The sequence below is a fragment of the Populus nigra genome, chromosome 16 (assembly GCF_951802175.1).
Source record: "Populus nigra chromosome 16, ddPopNigr1.1, whole genome shotgun sequence".
Classification (NCBI taxonomy): Eukaryota; Viridiplantae; Streptophyta; class Magnoliopsida; order Malpighiales; family Salicaceae; genus Populus; species Populus nigra.
The window spans coordinates 13,854,026-13,869,268 of record NC_084867.1 but is presented as its reverse complement, the minus strand read 5'-3'; the positions used below and the strand labels follow the sequence as shown (position 1 = coordinate 13,869,268).

The 15,243-nt window shown below is 34.9% G+C and overlaps 2 protein-coding genes across 2 annotated transcripts; both read right to left on the bottom strand.

The window, feature by feature from the left end:
* Positions 1-509: 509 nt before the first annotated feature.
* Positions 510-3,771, bottom strand: LOC133675425 (uncharacterized). Its single transcript, XM_062096794.1, has 4 exons — positions 3,344-3,771; positions 3,175-3,260; positions 1,864-3,009; positions 510-1,739 (listed from the first exon to the last, which is right to left on the bottom strand). The coding sequence occupies exons 1-4, from the start codon at positions 3,588-3,590 to the stop codon at positions 1,020-1,022; spliced, it is 2,199 nt and encodes a 732-aa protein (XP_061952778.1). The 5' UTR covers positions 3,591-3,771; the 3' UTR covers positions 510-1,019.
* A 7,144-nt stretch (positions 3,772-10,915) lies between these two features.
* On the bottom strand, positions 10,916-14,741 carry LOC133675439 (uncharacterized). The gene is made up of 7 exons (XM_062096808.1): positions 14,449-14,741; positions 14,317-14,348; positions 13,734-13,831; positions 13,548-13,630; positions 12,198-12,275; positions 12,011-12,112; positions 10,916-11,440 (listed from the first exon to the last, which is right to left on the bottom strand). Exons 1-7 carry the CDS (start codon positions 14,542-14,544, stop codon positions 11,147-11,149), a joined length of 783 nt encoding a protein of 260 aa, XP_061952792.1. The 5' UTR covers positions 14,545-14,741; the 3' UTR covers positions 10,916-11,146.
* Positions 14,742-15,243: the final 502 nt, after the last annotated feature.

The window sequence follows — 15,243 nt, the reverse complement described above, 5'->3', positions numbered from 1 at the left end:
AGCAATCACAACTTTAAAGAGGCTTTAAAGTTCACGCACACGTAAATATGAATGTCTCGGGTCCATGCAAGACCATCTTTTTAAGTGATTGCTTTTTTCACTTTTCTGCACTTTTACAAACTCAAACTTCCATGAAATCCGATCCAAATCTATCTTAAAAAGTGAATACAGTTACACTAAATGTTTTTATGGTGCTATTTCATGGATCTATTTTAAAGAGAAAGATAAATTGATGATGAAAAAAAATCTGATATTCATAAAAAATAATATTTTTTATTTTTCCCTCTCTTTTAAAAATAAATACGAATAGTTACAAAGATAGCATCATAAAATTTCTTTTACCCCCACCACATAATTTAGTTAACAACATGGGCAAAATTTGCCTTGCTCGTTATAAACAGGGCTCGAGTCAAACACCAAAGGGTTGCTGGTTTTCAATTTCAGTGGACTGTGGACTTATCTCCAAAAAGATAGTAAAAACAAAAGGAGGGTAAAAAGGCAAGAAGCAATAGATCACTAAGAGTGAAAGAAACTTAATAATCATGCACATCATGATGATCCATCAGACGACAATCTGAATTAATACAGAGCTGACTACAAAAACCGTAACTGGATATATCACTAAGATTAAAAAGAACGACAACAAATAAAGAAAAAAAAGGTGATACACTATTCACTATATATACTTTTACAAAGCTAGATGGAGGGGGGGGGGGGGGGGGGAGAGAGAGAGAGGGGAATGGATTCCTCTGTCAATAGTTGTTTTCTTTTAAGACTCAATGAGATAGCAAGTGTGTTGTTGTCGGAGAAAGAGTTTATATCTCCACGTGTAGACCCCAAACCTCTTCTTTACAAGTCCCAATCTTGAGTTTGGACACCCCACATTATCACCCCTTAACACATAGCATCTCCTCACGTGAATAACCCATGTGATCCTTCTGCTCTCTTGTCTCTCTTCCATGACTAGAGCAACCCCGACTGCTCTAGTCAAATGTATACGTTATGGTTATGCCGCCACTTCAATGTCTATAAAAAATCCAAGCCGTTTCATGGATTAATGTTTCCACAATCTCTTTCTCTATTTCCATCACGATCCCTTCTCCTTCTTCTCCAAATGCAATCTCACTTTGCTCCTTCATCAACTGGGGCAGGTCTTTGTCTATTAACCCATCAATGTCTTCGAGGTCATGACAGTCAGCGCAAGGGAAGCTCCTAAGCTTTGTACATAACATGTGAACCAAATGCGACCCATTCATGTGACTAAGGAGAAAATTCCGAGTACATAAGCCAAATCTAGTACTACTAACGTTGATGTATGGACGTAAGATGTCGACCAAAATTTCGTCAACAAGATTGAACAATAATTTTCGATTGCATCGACGGTCCATGGCTTGACGAGCTTGGCAGGTGGTAGTAGAGACTGGTGTGGTAAAATGTTCCAGGTAGTAAAAAGTTGAAGGGTCCAGAGGATGAGAAGGAGAAAACCACCTAGTAAAAGACACTGGGGTATCTTTGTCTATGCCAGTACGTTTTAGTATTCTACTAATGTACTCATATTCTTCTTGTGCGGCTCCATCTCCGGTGGTGATGATATTGGTGGCGACACCGTTATGAGACCTATCATCATTGTTGTTTTCTCGGGCATCGAGCCTACGCGTCGCTTGTGGTTGTTTGTACGACTGGCTCGAACAACTAGATAACTGTGAGCACCATTTCGATTCTTGAGCAGCATTTGATACCTATAACGCATGCAAGGAAAGAGAAAAAAATTATTTTCATTTCATTTCTTCAAAAATAAGCAAAATATGAATAACATTATGACTAATCTGGGAAAAGAATGAAGGGAAAGTAGTCACGCTGTACCTGTTTTTGAGGGATTTTTGTAGCAGGAGGAGTAGGGTCTTTCTTGACAGGAAGGAGAGTTAGGAGAGAGATGTTAAGGTCATTTGATAATGGGGTTTTCTTGCATTTCTTGTCAGGAATAGTGGTTTCTCTAGCTGATGTTGAACTGACAAATGGCTCTTCTTGCTTGGTTCTGATAATATGTGATGTTTTTAGAGGTTTCTTGACGAATCTTGGTGGTGGTGGACCAAATTTTTCTTCAGTCACTTTGTTGCACTTCTTGAAAGGTCTCTGCTGGTGCTGGTGTTGATCCTGCAGGACCTTAGGCAAATCTGGCTTTGTTGAAGGTTTGGTATTTTGTGACAGAAGTGATGGGGTTTTTTGAGAATTAGAAATATTATTGTGGTCCTTGCAAGGTAGAGTTGTGATTGGCTTGTTTTTGGGTTCTAAGAATTTCAGTCTTGGTGAGAAAGAAGTTGTGTTCACAGAATGCTTGCCTGGACTATTACCTGAAGCACCAACCGTTTTGGTGGTACTTGGAGCTTTGGAGAGAGTTTTCTTGGACTTGTATTGGCTAACAAGCTCAAGCTCTTGATCTCTTCTTCTTGTTTGCTCTCTATTCATTACTGTGTTTGTAATATCCAAGCCAGCTTTCCTGCTTACACTTTCTTTAACTTGCTTCACAATTTGCCTTGCAAAGTGGCCTGGACTTCTATTCTCATCTTCAACTTTCAGCTCTTTTCTTTTCAAAGATGAGAAACGAGGGAGAACTAAGTCTTCACCTGCATTTTCTTTGTTGATTTGAAGTGACAAACGGTGTTCTACATCTGATCTTCTAGCTGATGATATTCTTGGTGTCTCAGGCAAAGAACGAGTGCCTGAAAAATCATGGTCCAGAGTACAACTTCGGGGGCTACTTCTTTTGCTATGGTGAGGTGGTTGTTGAGGTCTGCAATGGTGGTACTGAAAATGGGATTTTGGTGGAAGGTTTGGTGTGCCTAGAGTTGATGAAGAAGAGTGGCTTGGTGAGTAGGTAAGATGATCAGGAAGAAGATCAAGACCCATAAGTCTAGCTACCAAATTTGGTGTCTTGGTCCCCGGTGAAGAGCTGATTTCTGATGAAGATGAATCATTTGGAACTCGTTTTGTTTTGATTTGAATGCCCATCTGGATCAATTTTTTCAAAAAGAAAAGCACAAGATCATCACTAGCTTCACTAAATCAAGAATCTTAGAAAAAGAAAATGGTGATGAAAAGCCCTAAAGAACGAAAGTCTTTGAAAAAGAAATACGAGAGCTAGCTATAGCTAGATGACATAGTACTAAAACTTACAGGGATATAAAAATTTTCATCTTTTGATGATGGCAATGAAGGCTCCTCCTCTTCCAATTCCAAGCTATTCCTTGGTGCTTCAAAACCTAAATTAAAAAAAACCCCATTACTCAAAGTTTCTACAAAAAAAAGAAAAGAAAAGGAGACAGGGAAAAGTAGAAGGAGCTACCTTTAGGGATAGGAGGATCCTCAAGAGGAAGGAAAGAGTTGGGCTGAAGTAAATTAGAAGACTGTTGTTCATGGTTTAAAGGAAACTGAAACTGATGATGGAAATCAAACAACTGGAAAACAGCGCACATGCAACCAGTAGGTAAATTAGCGCTATCTTTCTCTCCTTCTCTTCCACCTTCACCACCACCACCACCACCTTTCTTGGAGGTTTTTCCACCACCCCAGTAATACCATTCCTTTCCCATGTCTAGTAAAAGTTTCTATATTTTGCCTTCGCTTTGAATTTACACAAGAAACAGAGATACTGTTTGGCAAAAAATAAAAAGAAAATGAGGGTGATGGTGATGGTAACAAGAATTAGCAGTAGGAGTTATAGATGAGAGAGAGAGGGAGAGAGAGGGAGGAGCTTGAACAGGTTGGAGGAAGCAAATTGATGAAGAAGCGGAAAGACCGGATCCATGAAGCATATAAATCAAGTCCAACAACAATAGTTGATTTTAGGTTAATTGTATGTTTAGTCCCTCTACATTTGACATTTGTTTACTATGGTCCTTTCACCTCCTTTTTCTACTTCATGATCATTGAGAAATAAGAATATAATGTTGGTGTCTCCATTATATATGGTGTTTGTTTTTCTCTCCCTCAACTAGTTTAAGAAACAAGAAATAATTCTGAAGGCTATAATGTTAGGAACTTTATAGAATGTGTTATTTCTATAGTTGAATTTATTTTTTAAAACGTTTTTCAAATTGTTTTTATTTAAGAAAACATGAAATTAATACATTTTGATATATTGATATAAAAATAAAAAATTAATTTAAAGTATTTTAATTAAAAAACACTCCACATCAAACATTTCACGTATACAAGGTGATATGACAAGAAGATTATATATAATATTTTTTATCTTGTTGTTTCTATGAAATTAAAGAGACCAGGAAAGTAAAATAAAATATATGTTTTACAATTATACAAGATTTTACCTAGACACACTAATAAAGACTTGAGTATACAATTTCTTAATCACATGTATAAAAAATATTTGTTTGTGTATTTAAAGTTTAAATGTTCGTGTTCTGAAAATCTTTGAACTAATCATATAGAGTGATGGTATTTTTTTTAGTCTGGTTTTTCATGTCAAGACACGCTTTTAAAACAAATGGGAAAAGAGCATAGTTACTCATACAAGGACCATAATGCTAATAGTTGTAAAGTACAGGGATGAACGTGACGAAATATAGGACAACCCTTTTTGATTTGATTTTTGACTGAGGGCAACAATATGGTGGGTTCGTGGGTTTCGAAATGTGTGTGTGTATTTTTTTTTTCTGACTAGTTTATCTCCTTTCTTAACACTCGGTCCCATGTTTTAACAGACCAACTCTGCCTTCTCTCTCTCCCTCTCTCCCTCTCGCTTTCTCCCCTTGGGAATTGAGTTTTGTTAAAGGATGACGATATGACCACGCACCTCTCTCTCTCTCTCTCCCAGTCTCCATCTCTCTATCTCTCACTATCTCTTTCTGTCTCTGAGGAGCTCTGTTTACAATGTGATTCCCATTACAGTAACCCCTGAGGTTTTAAATACTCCATGCAAGGCGGTTTCTTGGGGATCTGCAAAATGACTCTTCAGTTTCATATAATGACGTTTTATCTTGCAATTGATTTTATTTTGAAAACAAAAGCAGTAACGAATATTTACTTATACCTAATCCAGTATACTACTTGTACATTTAAAACTGATTTTTAAAAACATTATTTTAAAACTAACTTAATTAAACTCGAATGTTGTTAGTTCAACTCAAATTTTTTTTTTTTTTAATATTTGTATTTAAAATGATAAAGGACAATGTTTCATGATGGATCTAAAATGACATGCCAATCCACCTACAAATCCTTATCCACACATTACTATGCCTACGATTACACGTGCAACGAGCCTCGTAAAATACAACGTACGTGCCAATTAGTTTGCAAGTTAAACGGAACCCTAAGATGTTTTTGTCAAATTGTAGTTATTACTTATGTGTTGAAAATCTGGAGGAAAATCATGGTAAGAAGTAAACTTTGTGGATGGCATTTGTAATTTTGGAATTGTTTCAAGAGTCTGGCTACAATAATAACCATAGTTAGGCACTTAGGCTAGATCATTTCAATCCTTTTTCTTAACTTGGGAGGGCTAAGGGGAGCCTGATCTTGGCCCAACTCTGCTGTTTCTTCAAAAAAATTAATGATCTGAGATTAATTAATTATGCTCTAGGTGTGTGGATTGGCAAGAATTTAGGATCAAACAACATTCCTACCACCTAGTTTAGTACTAACTACTCACTACAAGCTTTGAAACTTCTGCCTAGCTGGAGTTCCATTACCCCTGTACTCTCGTCAACAGTGCAGCATAGGCATGCCTTGTGAACTATGCTGTCCCAGAAAGACAGGGATCATTTTGCACATTTTTGTGTGTAAGTCACCGCAATTAGGTTCAACATAGTACAAGACATTCTTCACTAAAAGTTACACAGTTGTAAAGAAAAACATTGAGGGATAAGAATGATTAAATGTATGCACAAATGATAGGATTAAACCTCCATCTACGATGTTGTTGATTATAACTTCAAAACAATGCGTTTGAGCACGTAGTGGGGGACCAAGATTGATACACAATTTGCCCATCATGTGAATTGGAAGGCTGTTTCCTAGACATAATGGCCATGCCATTGATCAGGGCCCTCTCTCTATATAGGAACTGTTCGATAATATCCTACTTCACTGAGATTAGGGTTTGTCCATTTGCAGCTTACAGACCCTAGCTAGCTCAATCCAAAAGGCTACACAGGACCACAAAACTATATGCCTTCAAATTATTTATATTCTTTCCCTGATGTGTCACTACTGCTCACTAGCTTGATATTGTACATGTCCTGGCTAGCAAGGGAAATCAATTACAACTAATATATCCTTTATATTGAAGGGGTGAGAAAGAATCAATGAAACAGGAGATTTCTATTTTGACGAAAAATGCCAACAAATAATTGCTTTTGCTTTCTAGACAAGCGCCTCCAGCTAGAGGACAATTTTTCCAATTTGTTTCTTGCTTGTATGTATATTTGTTGAGCTGCAACCATGGATTTGTTCCTTATACCTAACAAGAAACAAGAAATAAAATAAAATGTTATGATGATAGGTTGCTAGCTGTGTTTTTGGAGACGCTCAAATTCATTTGAATTATTCTCTTCCCTCCAACCAAGAGGCCTCATTGAACCACAAACAAGTTTTGGATTGATTAATTAATGTACAATTGACATATCATTATTGTTAATTTTAGGTGTTTAATTGATAAACTTCTCACATGTAATTCAAAAGAGATGATAATTTACCTAGGTTAGTTAACAAAATCATTTAGCATCTTCAAAATAAATAAAAACTATATATTAATACATCTTATAATAAGAAAGTTATTTATTTAAATAGCATAGCGTTTAGTTATTGTAAATTTGTAATAATATATAAAAAACATAGATAGTAGAGATAGAAATGATACGTCTTCATGTGCCTCATGTTTTTACCCCTTTTATATCTATTTTTTTTTTTATCTTGGAATATTAAGCCAACGCAACCTTAATTTAGCTAGTAATAAAAAATTCAAAAGAAACGAGAACTGTTGCCTTCATGTAATCTAAGGTCCGATGAACTTCTTGACAAGCCAAATTCATAAATATAAAGGAAGTTTTACTTGGAGCCGTGGTATAAAGGATCAACAATAGGCAAAGATGACACATTGTTTTTGAAATTAAGACTTTCACATTGATGACAAATAATTATTACTCGAGAACGTAGCCAAATCATGTCATGTCAAGCACTAAGATTTGCTATTCCACAATTAAATGCAAGAACAGAAGCATTTACATACAAACAGTTGCAGAGTGCTTTACCGAAAAAATAAAAAAAACTCTAACAGTACTGTGAGGACCATAACCTCAATGAGGCCAATGTTCAATGTATTTATTTTACCTCGTTTATTTGACAGAAAGTGAGTGATTAATACAGGTAGGCAAGTCATCCATGTTGGACTGGTGGTGTGGATTTCTGCCCTCTTGCAGAATTACGTGTTAGTGGCGGAAATTAGGCTGCCAGCAGAGATTTTGAATCGAAAACACGACGGCCCTAGCCGCTGTCACTTCTTGATCCACCATTTATTGTCTACGTAATTCCAATACATCTCTGCAGAGTTTTAGTCCTTAAATGGTCTAATGCTCTAAGTATTTAGAGACCCACTACTATTTCTTGTTCACGGGACCAGTTTTTTGAATAGAAGGGAAGAGAATGGCTTGTGAAACTAGCCTTTATTTTGGAGGGTTAATACCTAGGGCAAACCTTAGTTTTTGAAAACATAAACAACAGATGATGGCTTTTGGCTTTTAATCATTTAATCATTTAATCAATATACACAGAGCAGAAGAATTCAATAACTTTGTTATTAGGAGTCAGATGGCAGAGCAAGTTTGGTGTAATTAATTAGATGTAGGCTTAAATGCCAAACCAGAAATCACCTGCCTTTATGGGTACTACATTATATATTGAAATTCAAATTTCACGCAGCTTCCTCCAACTCTTACTACTACTTGTCAGTAAGAGGATGTTTATTTACGCGGCTGCGGCTGTAACTCTCATGCATCCATGTCTGATGTTCAAGTGAATTAATTTATCCCAGTAATATTTACTTAAAAAGTGAATAATGCCTTTGAAGTGAGTAGTGCCCAAGTGAATTAATACTGTTCATGTGAATAGTGCTAATCACTTGACAATGAAAAAAAATTATATTTTTTTTATGTGTTTTATTCAAAAAATTAAAAGGAAATTGCTTGATAACATAATAAAAAATTCAGTTTTTGTTGTTGCGCGCTTAAGAAACCATAGAAAATATAGTCTTTGTTTGGTAGATTTTGTAAGTGATGAAATTGCACATAGTTTAATGGAATAATAAAAAATATTTGATATCAATATTATTTATTTCATGATGTAATAATAGTAGTTAAATCTACAATATTTAAATTAAAAACCATTAATATTAATATATATATATATATATATTAATTATTTTATAACCTCAATTTGAAAAGCATTCTTTTAACTGAACACATTAAACTACTTTTTGTTCAAGCTTAATTTCAATAACAGTTTTAACTAAATATATATTTTTCCAAATCAACCTCAACTAAAAATACTTTTTATAAAATAATTTTTTTCAAACCACAACCACAACAACTACCACAATATCAAGCACATATTATACAAAGAGCACACGTTTTCCTGCGGGTCCATATTTTTTAGTTTTTTAGTGTAAAAAAATATTTAGATGATGTAAGTACAAATAAATGACTTGGGTTATAATCCTAATCAAATTTAATAAGTTAGTTTTAATTAGAAGAATTTATTTTATTTTTTAATTTTAAATAAATGAAGAGAATTTTTTTTAGAAAAATAACCACAAGAATTTGGAAAAAAAACCTCAAGAAGTACATATATGGCAAGTACAAAAAACCTCAGGAATTTTTATAAATAAAAATCTTAGAAAAAAATTAACTCATTCAAATTATTTTTATTAAAATTATTATTTGTATTTTTTTTACTGTTAACCCCGCCAAATTTAGTTGACTGAGAATAGAATCAGGTTAACCGACTCAATATCTATTAAACTCAACAACTCTAAATTTCAAGTTTTTCAAATCATCCCAGCTACGAGGAAGGGCAAGTTGAATAACTATAGTTGGGCACCTTCCCTAGGCCATAACACCGGCAATCATTTGGACCGGCATTTCTAGGCAGCTCAGCTCCAGCCACAAGGTTAACTGGGTGGTCAAAGGAGCATAAAATAAAACGACAAATTCAATAAAACCATTGATTTGAATAAGCAGCAGCATCACCCTTATTTTTCCATGCCAGCATTGTGGTGGTAACGCCCAAGATTATAATTTTCATGAAATTGCACTTCGAAAGTTTGAATTTGAAACAGTGTGAATTTCTTCTAGATGAACAGTCATTCGTACTATGAAGGATTAAAAGCGGCATGGCAGATTTGCAGATTAGGACACCAACCACTCAGACCATATAAAGATGAGTAGATCAATCAAGTCAAGTCATGTTCTGTTGTACGAACACATATATGCTATTAGTATCAATCCCACCCACAGTAGAAGCAGATGAAGAAGCTGGTGTTATTATTATGCACATATGGTTACCTCATCCCCAGTACAGTTTGGTAGGTGGTTCAACAAGACCACCCCTAATTTCCGGTGGATTTTTTCTCTGACTGAATTTATATACTGAAAATTTACTTATTTATCTATAATTGCCTGCAATTAAAAGTGATATGTGGTAACATGATGCAAATCAAGAGCACTCTTGTGACATCAAAACCAGCCTCACTGGTCGACCCAAGAGCTGGCCTCCGCGGAGTTTTATAACAAAAAAATAGAAAAGGAGATTCACCAGTGTGATCCCATAAAAAAAAAACAGATTTTCTAGTTAAAACCTTTTTGATTTTTTTTTCCTTTTCGAAGACAACATAGTTTTGATTTTTTAAAATTTTTTATTAGATTAACTCAGGTTAATCTTGATCTTGGTTAACTAAACCATCCTGTAATCCAGGCGTTGTATCAAGTCGATACTCCTATTGGATTTATTAACTGTGCTGTCTGAGGGCAATTCGGAACTAATATATATATATATATATATATATATAGACACACACATACACAATGATAAGTTGAAAGACTTGTATTTGGAGCATGTGAATTCAATAATGCTTTCTCAGAATGCATGATGAAAGCGAAGAAGCAAATGAGTGGTTCAAGAAGAGAACAGGTTCTGGAATCTTAAAACGGGCAATAAGAAACAGATAATGCCAACTGCCAAGTGCTGGATGGAAGAGGAAAAGGAAGGATTTGGAAACGCTGCATTCTGTGTCAAACAACTGCATGATTACATAGAGGACACTAGAAAAAGGTCAAGTTTTAGAATGAAGGATTTTTATTACTGACTGCAGAGGTGATGAGATTTCAACTGTTCAATTCAAAGCCCACCTCTTCTTTCCTGTGTTCTTGACAGTAAAATGTAAATTTTTAGTTGGTAGTCTCAGAAGGGTAAAAAATGAAATGATGAGGAATGCTGAAAAGAAGAAAGAAAATTTAACCATGCTGTTCTTGGTTGAAGAACTCCATTTGTAACCCGAGCAAAGCAGGCCAAGGAAGTCGGATCAAAAAGCACTTCCAACATCTAGCAACATAAGAAGGGAAAGGAAGAGTGTAGAGATTTCAGCTTACAGCTATGGCCAGTTGAAAAGTGAGAACGAGGAAAAATGCTTGTTTTACATGGGAAAACAATATTGAAGGACCCTATTTGAGACACAAGTGAAGCCATGGTGGCAAGACAGATCAAATAACACTTCTATATCAACAGATTATGGACAGGTGAGAGAATACATGGGCAGAAAATATTAACCTACATGCCAAAGGAAAAGGAGAGTCTAGAGTTTCAGTTCACAGCTTTGGCCAGTTGAAAAGCGAGGAATAAGAAATATTCTTGAACCATACTTCCTTGAAGGATGAATTGATGGCAAGGGTTAAGTAGCAATGTGAAGTTCACAAAGTCAGATTTAATTATCTATATCAACAAGCTATATCCAATTTAATAAATACAGTGAGAAAAATCAACCAGCATATATGGAATAAAGAATATTCTCGGTAGAGCAAAGTAGAAGTGCTTGTCTCACAGTTTCCGTGTAGGAGGAGAACTTGAAATCTTGATTCTAACTTCTACCATCTACATCAAATCCTGCCCCTGTCCAGCCAGGTTGGGCAGGTCCTCTACCCTTGGGAACAGCCCCAATTCCCCTTCCCCTTCCTTCGAAATGGACCTTTTTCTTTCCTCTTCCTAATCCCTCAACATTAGGCTGTTGATTTTTCCCATTTGTGACTTGGACGTTTCCTCCATTTGCTTGGTTATGTGCACTTTCAGCGACTCCAGCATCAGGAGCTGTTGAAAGTGGAATTGAGGCATCTTGAGCGGGGCTGTTTGATGCAGGTCCCATTGGTTTTGCATCCTGTGGATGACCACAAGTGCAAACTTTCAACAATTTCTCTACTGAAATGCAATGTGTATATCAGTATATGCCTATACTAGCACACAGTGGAATAGCTTGATGCAATGCACACGAGAAATGCAGCCAAATCATGACAGTACATGAAACATTCTAAAACATTAGCCTCCTTAAGGGCAGTCACTTTCAGAACACACCAGGTGTTATAAAATAAAATTTTCATTTTAGTGCAGTCCAAAACAATTTCAAAGCCTAAAATATGTCTCAATTGAGTTCCTGTGCATATGTCCAAATACAAATTTCCAAATCACCAGTATCGGATGCTGTTTCTTAGCCTGTTTATTGTCATCTTCTACACTAAGAAAATAGCAATAACCTTCCACTGCCTCATTTGGCTAAGTAAGTTACACGCACATAAGCAGTGCCTTTTTACACATGCACAATGCACTCCTAAAGAAAGTGCAGTGGTTGACCCATGACCATGAAAAATCCATGTGACTGTAGGCCATGAGAGTGTTGTCCAAGCAACTCACTACATGTATCCATAGACAAATAGATAAAAAGAGTGCTTACATGAGGAGGAGAAGACATAGATGCTCTACTCGGGTTTAAGGCTTCCAGACGTCTTTTTAATTCTTCAAGTCTAGAAAACTGAGAGTGACTGCTTTCTTGAACCTGCTCAAAATATTAAATTGAATTGAGAAAACCCAACAAACGTTAAGGAGTAGCAAAATTCACATCATTTAGAGAAGATCCTTACGAGCTGATTTAAGTCTTCGCACAACTTCTGCTTAATTTCTTCCTCTTCCTTCACAACTTTTGTTGCTGCTTCCAAGGCCTAGAGACAGCCAATAACATCCACATCATATCAAATGAAAAAGGAAATTCAATTTATCAACAACATTAATGTATCAACAACAAAATATCTAACAAACTCCCATGGTGTGCAGAAAGCAAATCATGAGCCAAATAGTACATTTCCATCTCAGGGCAATCAATGATTCCAAAATCAACAGAAACTAGTGCTTAAAGAGCACCTCTTCATTTAGCAAAACAGAAATGACCTTTTGATTTAATCAATTTATCAACAACATTAATGCATTAACAACAAAATATCTAACAAACTCCCATTGTGTGAAGCAAGAAAATCATGAGCCAAATACATTTCCATCTCAGGGCAATCAACAATTCCAAAATCAACAGAAACTAGTGCTTAAAGAGCACCTCTTCATTTAGCAAAACAGAAATGACCTTTGATCTATTCAATTTATCAACAACATTAATGCATTAACAACAAAATATCTAACAAACTGCCATTGTGTGCAGCAAGAAAATCATGAGCCAAATAGTACATTTCCATCTCAGGGCAATCAATAACATCCAATGATCCCAAAAGCAACAGAAACTAGTGCTTAAAGAGCACCTCTTCATTTAGCAAAACAGAAATGACCTTTGATTTTTTTCCTTTTCTATGGCTTTTTTCAAGGAGTTCAGTGGATGTTTGAAGGGGCTGAAGGCAGAAGGTGTTTTCATTTTCTTCTTTTGCTGTACTTATATTGGAAGGTACCTTATTCTTTTTTTGTAATATCTAATTTCCACATCAAATTAATATTCATCTGTCCGAGAAAAACAAAAACAAAACAAAAAAGATTTTGTGCATGCGTGGTTGCGGTGTCTTCACCCACAACCAAAAAGCGTTGATATGTATAGCCCTATCATTGTTCAACATCGAGTTCCTAGCTAAAAACTTTACCCCATTTTATCAGTCGTGTTCAAGATAATATGGACATGCTAGACCAGTTCTAATCTTACAGTTTCCTCTACTTTAATGTATAGGTTTCTTAGTTCCAAATAATTGAGGCTAAATTTGGTTGAGAAAGGTAATGCAATGAAAGAAGAAAATATGCAGAACACAGTGTAATGCAACTGAAGAAGGAACCAGTTGTCACTTTCTTCTTCCATCACCCAACATTACATTCTACCAAACACCTCAACAATCCATTTTTGGCATCCGGAAATCATGCTATCCACTTTGTACTGAATCATTCAAATGCAACTATTATTATTATCAATAAAAACTACTGAGTTCTCGCCATGAAAAGCAGCAAACCTTCCGTGCTTCTTCTTCCTTCAACTTAGCAACACGAATTCTTTCTGTTGACATTTCTATCTTCTTCCTCAGATGTTCAAGCGCTTAATTTCATCCACACACCACCATCCACAAAACCAACATCAAAGTCAGCAAAATTACTATAAACAAGAGTAAAAACGACTATATGGAAACATACATACCAACCTGCTTTCTTAGGTCCAGCCGTTAGTTTCATCTCCAACGTAAGATTCCCTAGCTCTCGCTCTACATCACGAATCTTCGAATAATTTTCCTCAATATATCTAACACAAAAATAACCAAACAAATTCATAAATAAAATTCTAATAACTAACTTTTCTTTTTGCAAAATTCTTAAAAGAATTAAATTCTATTAAACTTAGTGAATAACAACTAATTTTCTCGAATCCAATCATCAAAACAGGCTTCACCAAATTAAATTTTTTTCTTCTAATCCTTTTCTTTCTCAGAAATAGATTAAAAAATAAAAAGTACCAAAAAAATTCATAAATAAAATTCTAATAACTTACTCTTTTTTTTTTTTTTTCAAATTTCATAAAATAAATAAATTCTACTACACTTAGTGAACAACAACAGCAACTAATTTTCTCGAATCCGATAATCAAAACAGACTACATCAAATAATTTTTTTTCCTAATTTTTTCTCAGAAACAGATTAAAACACTAAATAAACACATTAAGGTCACTACATTTTCTCATTATCAAAAGATAATTACAGATCTAAATAAACGAGAAATGTAAAACTTACTTCCTTAATTGAAGTTGCTCTTCTTCGATTATCTATCATTAAAAAATAAATAAAAAATCAGAATTATTCACATTCGAATATTCGATAGATAAATTCTAATAATTATCAAAAGATAGAGGAAAGGAGAGATACCTTCTCTGTGTAGGCAATGACCGGAGCTTCTCGAGGAAGACCGTCAGGTCCGATCTCCGGTTTAAACATCGTCGACGGATTAGTAGAAGACGACATTTCTTTCTTTCTGTTTCTCTTTGGGAAGTAATGTGTGATTTCTCACCAAAAAATTCGAGTAATTATCAATTAAACAAACTCTGAAACAGAAAAAAAAAATCACTGATTTATTTCTGCTATTTGCCTTTTTTTAATTATTTAGGGAGAGTGTTTCGGTGGCCGATATTCCGGGTTGGAAATCGGTTTGAAACTATGCCGTGGGAGTCTCCGTCCCCAAGTTGTTAGAAACATTCCAAGGGCAAAATTTAATTTTGGTCCTCAGATCTAGAATGTTACACTTCTAGTACTTTAAAATTTTAATTTTTTGTTGTCGTTAAAATAGTATTCTAAATCACTAATTTCATCGCACGAAAAATTATAAATTGTCAAATGATGGAAGGTTAGTGATATATTCAACATTTTTTTTTTATTTTTTGTCCATGTGGCATTTGTGTATTCGTTAAAATTGAAAAAAATGTTTAATGTATATTTAATATTTGATTTTGATAATAAAGTATTACTTAAATTTTACTAAAACTATAGCAAGAATATACAATTAGGTTATATAGAAAACTTTGTTTTCTAGGGTTTCATTGACTTTCTTTGATAATAAAGTATTCTTGTTTTTTTTTTTGTATTTTTCTCCCCCTGCCCTTTTCATTTATCTACTGGGGTGTTAGAATTTGATTTAAAAATCCATTCTTTGTTAGAATTTATATT

Bases quoted from the DNA above. Each gene is read 5' to 3' on its own strand.
- LOC133675439 (XM_062096808.1), bottom strand. From the start codon at position 14,544: ATGTCGTCTTCTACTAATCCGTCGACGATGTTTAAACCGGAGATCGGA. The intron at 13,631-13,733 runs GTTGGTATGTAT...GATGAAATTAAG, and splicing joins GGCTGGACCTAAGAAAGCAG to CGCTTGAACATCTGAGGAAG. The intron at 12,276-13,547 runs GTTTGCTGCTTT...GGCTGTCTCTAG, and splicing joins AGGAAGAAGAAGCACGGAAG to GCCTTGGAAGCAGCAACAAA.
- LOC133675425 (XM_062096794.1), bottom strand. From the start codon at position 3,590: ATGGGAAAGGAATGGTATTACTGGGGTGGTGGAAAAACCTCCAAGAAA. The intron at 3,010-3,174 runs GTAAGTTTTAGT...AAATTGATCCAG, and splicing joins ATGAAAATTTTTATATCCCT to ATGGGCATTCAAATCAAAAC. The intron at 1,740-1,863 runs GTACAGCGTGAC...CATGCGTTATAG, and splicing joins CAAAAATCCCTCAAAAACAG to GTATCAAATGCTGCTCAAGA.